The sequence below is a fragment of the Pongo abelii genome, chromosome 1 (assembly GCF_028885655.2).
Source record: "Pongo abelii isolate AG06213 chromosome 1, NHGRI_mPonAbe1-v2.0_pri, whole genome shotgun sequence".
NCBI classification, from domain to species: Eukaryota; Metazoa; Chordata; class Mammalia; order Primates; family Hominidae; genus Pongo; species Pongo abelii.
The window spans coordinates 49,681,779-49,689,789 of NC_071985.2; the positions used below are offsets into that span (position 1 = coordinate 49,681,779).

An 8,011-nucleotide genomic window follows, 5' to 3' on the forward strand; every position below is an offset into this window, starting at 1 on the left:
GAAACCCCGTCTCTACTAAAAATACAAAAATTAGCCGGGCGTGGTGGTGTGCACCTGTAGTCCCAGCCACTCGGGAGGCTGAGGCAGGAGAATATCTTGAACCCGGGAGGCGGAGGTTGTGGTGAGCCGAGATTGTGCCATTGAACTCTGGCCTGGGCAACAAGAGCGAAACTCTATCTCAAAACAAACAAACAAAAAAATTGAATCAGGTTTATTATTTTAAAGGTAAACAGATACCCTAACACTGCCAAGAGTAGATAATGAAAAGGAAGAAAAACATTAAATTATTAATTATAAAAATATATTCTTTGGAAAAAATTCTAATATGGTTATCATTAATATTTAAAAACCAAAGAGAAAAAATAAACAATTGTTCTTTGATCCATTAGTAATTTAAATAAAAATGAAAACCTCTTCAAAAGCAGGTATAACTTGAATTTTTTAAGAAGTAGCAGATAATAAGAACTTCTAATTCATACACTGATGATTCTTTACAAGCAATTTGCAGTCAAGAAAAATCCTTAATGTGGCTAATTCTTTAGTTTTTTAATTGTCGTAATTTTTGTTTTGTTTTTTAAAAATACTTCACATGACAGCTTAAAAAATAAGTGGTTATTTTGGGGAAGCACTCCAAATATTTAATCTTACTCAAGTCAGATTACCAGTTAGTGGACAAGCTAGTGATATTGATGATTTTTAAAAATTACAATCATTTCTACTCCAGTTTTTAGTTATCCCTTCATATTTCATGAAAAGGTACCAAATCAAATGTACCAAATTAAAAAAATTTTCACTAGTGCTGCTTTGCATCTGGATTTGATGAAAGATACCAACCTGAGGTAAGAGCTGACTCCTTCACAACAGTCCAGTTCTTGAAACCCTGTGGGAAACGTCTTTATCTGCGCTTACATCAATTATTGATATAACCAATCATACTAGGATATTATATTATAAAAATATACCATATATTGGACACTGATGTCAGTACATTTCAGAAAATGTGTCTATATACTGTGTAAAGTTTATTAACATTTGAACGAAATGCTCTTATTTACACAGTTAAGTCTTAGGTGCTCAGGACAGCAAGGTGGCATAGGATCCACCATTATGAATTTGGAAATATGCAGTGGTCCTCGGCATCCTGGCACAGAGGCAACCCTCCCCAGGGGGACTTGGCACCAGTGGGCAAGGTGAGCCAGAGTTTAGATAATTTGACCCGCTTACTTTTCTGTCTTCATTCTTCTTCACTTTCATTTTCAGGGTCTAAATCAGAATCTCCATGTAATTCTTTTTCACTTGCCATATCTCTGTCCTCACCATTTTCTTCATCTTTCCCTTCAGCATCCTCATCTTCCTCTTCATCAACATCCTCATGTTTTTCACTTTCACTTTCTTCCTCATCTTCATCCCAATTATCATCAGAACCCTTATCTGCTATTTCATCATCAGACTCCTGTTCAGAAGATTCTTCCTCATATGCCAACGTTGCCTTCTGTCCAGGGGAAGTTCTTCCCTTTTTTTTTTTTTGTTGCTGTACTTGTGTAATTAGAAGAATAAGCTTTCCATGAAGGTGTGAAATTTTCTGAAAAGTTTTTACTCTGCTTTCCATTAACTGGTAGAGTGTTCCTACTTGGGGTACCAGGTCAGGCAATGTGGACAGGTATGATGCATGAACTGTTTTTTTTTTTTAAATATTATTTATGTATTAATTTATATTTTTATTTTTCGAGGTGGGGTCTTGCTCTGTCACCCAGGCTGGATTGCACTGTCACAATCTCGGCTCACCACAACCTCCACCTCCCGGGTTCAAGTGATCGTCCTGCCTCTGCCTCCCGAGTAGCTGGGATTACAGGCATCTGCTGCCACACCTGGCTAATTTTTGTATTTTTAGTAGAGACGGGGTTTCACCATGTTGGCTAGACTGGTCTCAAACTCCTGACCTCAGATAATCCACCCACCTTGGCCTCCCAAAGTTTTGGGATTACAGGTGTGAGCCACTACGCCCAGCCAGATGCATGAACTGTTAATGCACATTTTAGCCACTGAACCATTGGCACAGCACTGTTAGGTTTTCCTTGTAACCTCTTTGTAGGCCCACTGGATCTGTTTCTCATCCTTCACTCTCCCTGCTCTGGAATTGTATCTCCCTATAAAGCATTCATGCTTAAATCTTGTTCAGACTCTGTTTTTTAGAGAACCTTGGCTAAGCCATGAGCTGTTTACTTTTTTTCTGCCTGTTTTTTTTGAGATGGAGTCTCATTCTGTCTCCCAGGCTGGAGTGCAGTGGTGCGATCTGGGCTCACTGCAACCACTGCTTCCCAGGTTCAAGCAATACTCCTGCCTCAGCCTCCCGAATAGCTGGGATTACAGGCATGTGCCACCACACCCAGCTAATTATTTTTTGTATTTTTAGTAGAGACAGGGTTTCATCATGTTGGCCAAACTGGTCTCGAACTCCTGAACTCAGATGATTTACTGGCCTCAGCCTCCCAAAGTGCTGGGATTACAGGTGTGAGCCACTGTGCCCGGCCTTTTCCTCCCTTTTGTGAGACTTGCCTGTGCATAGTCTTAGTCTTTAGTCTTTGTCCTTTTTCCTTTTGGGATATTTATATTTTGTCTAATGATTTGCAATAGCCTTTCGTCAGTTGGAGGCTATTAAATTTTGTTTTAGTATGTTTTAAAATTAAAAAGTACTGTTTGTTTATTTTTTTTTTGCATTTTTGGGATACTTTTTTTGTTTTTATTATTTCCTTATGTTTTAATTATGAACTGTATTAAAATATAGAAGAGTATCCAAACATACATCAACCAATAGCATAATAATAACATGCTAAAATGAACAACTATATAATTATTTCTGTTAAGAATTAGATATTGCTAAAAGGCTGGGCGCGGTGGCTCACGCGTGTAATACCAGCACTTTGGGAGGCTGAGGCAGGTGGATCACGAGGTCAGGAGATCGAGACCATCCTGGCTAACACGGTGAAACCCCATCTCTACTAAAAATACAAAAAATTAGCCGGGTGTGGTGGCGGGCGCCTGTAGTCCCAGCTACTCAGGAGGCTGAGGCAGGAGAATGGTGTGAACCTGGGAGGTGGAGCTTGCAGTGAGAAGAGATTGCGCCACTGCACTCCAGCCTGGGTGACAGAGCAAGACTCCGTCACAAAAAAATAAATAAATAAATAAATAAATAAAGAAAGAAAGAAAGAAAGAAAGAAAGAAAGAAAGAAAGAATTAGGTATTGCTGGGCTCAATGGCAATCCCAGGGCTTTGGGAGGCTGAGGTGGGAGGACAGCTTAAGCCAGGAGCTGGAGACCAGCCTGGGCAACATAGTAAGACCCCATCTCTACAAAAAGTAAACATGCATAGTGGCATATTCCTGTAATCCTAGCTACCCTAGAAGCTGAGGCGGGAGGATCACTTGAGCCAAGAGTTTGAGGCTGCAGTGAACCATGATCATGCCATCATGCCACTGCACTCCAGCCTGGGTGACTGAGCAAGACTCTGGCTCTAAAAAAAAGAAAGAAAGAAGATCATTGCCAGTACCATAGCATCCCCCTCCGTGGCTCTCTCCAATCACATTCCCTTTCTTCCTCTATTCTGTAACATTCTTGTGATTTTTCTTTCTTTATCCTGTGTGTGTGCATGTACGTGTTTGTATATAGTTGTGTATATATGTATGATACACATGTATAGCTGATTGCTTCTCAGCCCTGCAACTGGAACTGTGTTTATGCACACATATATGCATACATATACACATACATACATGCACACACATATGTACACACACAGAAGAAAGAAACAGTAGTTTTCACAACTCCTTACTTTTCACCTTTTCAGTTGTCTTTTTTTTGAGACAGAGTCTCATTCTGTTGCCCAGGCTGGAATGCAGTGGTGCAATTATGGCTTACTGCAGCCTCTATCTCCTAGGCTCAAGGGATCCTCCCACCTCAGCCTCCCAAGTAGCTGGGACCACAGGTATGTGCCACCATGCATGGCAAATTAATTTTTTTGGAGAGATAAGGTCTCACTATGTTGCCCAGTCTAGGCTTGAAATCCTGTGCTCAAGCAATTCTCCCACCTCAGCCTCTCAAATGCTGGGATTACAGGCGTGAGCCACTATACCTGGCCTCTTTTCAGTTGTTTCTCTCACTCCTTTCTCATCCACAAAAGAATTACATCAGTTTAAGGTGAAGAAACTCAAGGCACATACAGGGAGGCCAGATGATAGACTATTACTCAGAAAACCCAGAATTTAAACCAAAAGGAGAAAGAGGCAAAACTCCAACTGAAGTCATAAAAATTTTAGAAAACTACCATTGATATTCCTAAAATGCTCTAAGATCAGTTGTAGCCATGGATATTGATTTAAGTAGGGAAAAAAAATTGAATGAACCTTCTAGGCATTACATAGACTTTATGGACTGAAAAATGCAAAGGTGAAATAATGAAAGAAAAATTATCTGAATATATCAAATATACATAACAAATCTATTTAATATCTATAGAATATATACTACTCTGTTGCCTACTATTTTTAAATTGAGTTTCCCCCTTATCTGGTACAGTTGAACATGGATATATGAAAACAGAACATAAACAAAGATAAAGCCATGCAATAGTGTGTGCCCATAGTCCTAGCTACTTGGGAGGCTGAAGCAAGAAAGAGGTAGGAGGGTCATTTGAACTTAGGAGTTTGAGGTTAAAGTGCCATAGTTGTGTCTGTGAATAGCCACTGCACTTCATCCTGGACAACATAGCAAGACCCCATCTATAAAAAAAAAGTTAAACAAGGGTCATAAAACCATCCTTACATGTTTGGGAGTGACCTTATGCCACTCATAGGCCTTAAAATTTGAGGTATCATCCTACTGTCAAGGACCATCATCAACCTTGAATTTACGATATCTTTTTTGGTCTAATTAACTTCTGTATAAGTTATTTTATAGTCACTTAGAATATAAAACTGTCAGAGGTAGAGCGTATGTATAACTGTTTTATACAGCTCATATCAGAGTAGGTACTTAAATGGATTTTGGTCGTCTAACTAAAAGCATGTCAATTTTATTGATCTTTTCAAAGAACCAACTTTTGTTTTCATTGACTTTTCTCCATTGTTTCTGTTTTCTTTTTCATTGATTTCCACTCCAATTTTTATTTCCTTTCTTTTCCCTGCTTTGAATTTAATTTGCTCTTCTGTTTATAGTTTCTTCAGGTGGAAGCTTAGATTATTTGAAATATTTTTTTTTTCCATTCTTTTCTTTTTCCAGAGACAAGGTCTCACTCTGTCACCCAGGATGTAGTGCAGTGGTGCAATCACAACTCACTGTAACTTTGAACTCCTGGGCTCAAGTGATCCTCCTGTCTAAGCCTCCTGAGTAGCTGGGACTACAGACACATGTCACCACACTCAGCTGATTCTTAAATTTCTTTGTAGAGTCATGGTCTTATTATGTTGGCCAGGCTGATCTTGAACTCTGGCTCAAGTGATGCTCCTGCCTCAGACTCCCAAAGTGCTGGGATTACAGGTGTGAGCTACTGCTCCAGGCCTTTTTTTTACTATTCTAATTTATGTTTTCACAGCTAAAACATTTCCCTTTAAGTACTTATTTACTTCCATACAATAAATTTTCATATATTTAAAAATGGCACTTGATTAAACATTCTCATGGTATGGAACACTGTTGTCATCTAGCTTGTAGTATTGTTGAGAAATTCAAAACCATTCATGTGGGTCCTCCATACCACCTCCTTTTTTCATCTTGTAGCTCTTTATTTCCAGTGTTCTGAAGTTGTACAATCATGTGCCATAATATGGTCTATTTTTATCCACTCAAGTGTCCTGAGCAGTTGACTGCTTCTTTCCATCCAGGTACCCAGGTCCTTCAATTCTGCAGAATTTTCATGTACTACATCCACGGTAATTTCTTAGGAGATATATATATATGTTGTTTGTTTGTTTTTTTGTTTTGAGACAGGGTCTCACCCTGTCACTCAGGCTGGAGTGAAGTGGTGTGATCAGAGCTCAGAGAAGGCAGACTGTAATTTTGACCTCCTGGGCTCCAGCAATCCTGCTGCCTCAGCCTCCTAAGTAGCTGGGACTACGAGTGCATGCCACCATGCCTGGCTGACTTTTATTTTATTTTATTTTATAGAGATGGGCTCCCACTGTGTTGTCCAGGCTGATCTTGAACTCCTGGCCTCAAATGATTCTTTCCCATCAGCCTCCTGAGTGGCTGGGATTACAGCTGTGCCTAGCCCATGATGATTTCTTTATTTCTATTTTCTCTTTCTGTATGTCTACAACTCCTATTATTCATATATCTAGTATTTTGGATGGAATATCTTTGAATTTTCTTAGTCCCTTTACTTTTTCTACTTTTTGTTTTGTGTTTTTGCTCTACTTACAGAGATATTTCCTTAACTATATTTTAAAACTCTTCTACTGAGTTGTTTATTTTTATCCTTTAAAAAAGAGATGGAGGGAGCTGCTGTGGCTCAGGCCGGTTGCCCTGGCACTTGGGGAGGCGAGGCTACACGTTCGAGGCCAACCTGGTCAACATTGATTAAAAAAAAAAAAAGAGATGGAGACCATCCTGGCCAACATGGTGAAACCCTGTCTCTACTAAAAATACAAAAAATTAGCTGGGCATGGTGGCACTCGCCTGTAGTCCCAGCTACTTGGGAGGCTGAGGCAGGAGAATTGCTTGAACCTGGGAGGCGGAGCTTGCAGTGAGCCGAGATTATGCCACTGCACTCCAGCCTGGACGACAGAGCGAGACTCCATCTCAAAAAAAAAAAAAAAATTGTTATTAAGACCTCTTTTTCTCTGACCGTCACCTTTTAATACCATCGTTTCTTATTTCTTGTAGCAGTATACTCTCAAGTATACTCTCATATCTCCGAGGAAATTAATGATAGTTTCTTTGAAGTTTTTATCTTGGCATAGACTATTCTCTTTAAGTTGTCTTATTTTTCATTTATGTATTCTGCTCCTGTTCACTCCGCCTTCATTCTTCTCTCTTTTTCATTCATGCTCTCTTTTTCCCCTCACTCTCTCTTCCCATGTTGGAAATTTTTTCTTAGCCACCTAGTGATTTTTGGCTCTTGTTCACAATTAAGAATGGGGTAAAAAAACCAAAACACTGATTGGAAGTTTTGTGTGCAGTTGCTTATTGCTGTTCTATACACTTTAGTCTAGTGTGAGCTGACTGCTTGTTTAATTGGGCAAGCCCCAATTTCATTATCTTTTTTCCTTTTGAGTTGGTTAGCAAGTAATATTCTAATCTCTTTCTTGGTTGCCATTGTTTTGGTAGCCAAGTAGGGGAAGCAGTGGTGGTTCCAATCTTCAGTTTATAGTATTTCACTAAAATTTCTTATTTATTTTATTTTTTTTGAGACAAGGTCTTACTCTGTCACCCAGGGTGGAGTGCAGTGGCACGATCTCGGCTCACTGCAACCTCTGCCTCCCGGGTTCAAGGGATTCTCCTGCCTCAGCCTCCAGAGTAGCTGGGATTATAGGCACCTGCCACCGTGACCAGCTAAGTTTTGTATTTTTAGTAGAGGCGAGGTTTCACCATGTTGGCAAGTCTAGTCTTGAACTCCTGACCTCAGGTGATCCACCCGCCTTTGCCTCCCAAAGTGTTGGGATTACAGGCTTGATCCACCACCCCTGGCCAGTATTTCACTAAAATTTCTTGTTAATATAATACTCATTCCTCAACTGTGCCTGGCATTGTCCAGTCCAGAGCCCAGAGAATCAACTTCACCCCTCTGCAGGAGTGTGGGAAGGACAGTCACGCGACTGTACCTAGTGGGGCAGGGGACCCAGGGTCTAATTGCTTCTAAAACAAACGTGCAAACAATTCTTTTGTTTTTGGCTCATTTTCACCCCTTACTTACTGGGATAACTATTGCTACCAATTCCTGAGACTTTTGGTTTACGTTGGGTTGCTTTCCAGGTTTTCCTACTGCCAACTTGGGGATTCTGCTGCCAGTTATCCCTCAT

The 8,011-nt window shown here is 40.0% G+C and overlaps 1 protein-coding gene across 1 annotated transcript; it reads right to left on the minus strand.

Annotated features, from left to right (window-relative positions):
- Nucleotides 1-1,234: 1,234 nt before the first annotated feature.
- LOC100442964 (WD repeat-containing protein 43-like) lies at nt 1,235-8,011 on the minus strand. The gene is made up of 2 exons (XM_054548292.1): nt 7,906-8,011; nt 1,235-1,674 (listed from the first exon to the last, which is right to left on the minus strand). The coding sequence occupies exons 1-2, from the start codon at nt 8,009-8,011 to the stop codon at nt 1,235-1,237; spliced, it is 546 nt and encodes a 181-aa protein (XP_054404267.1).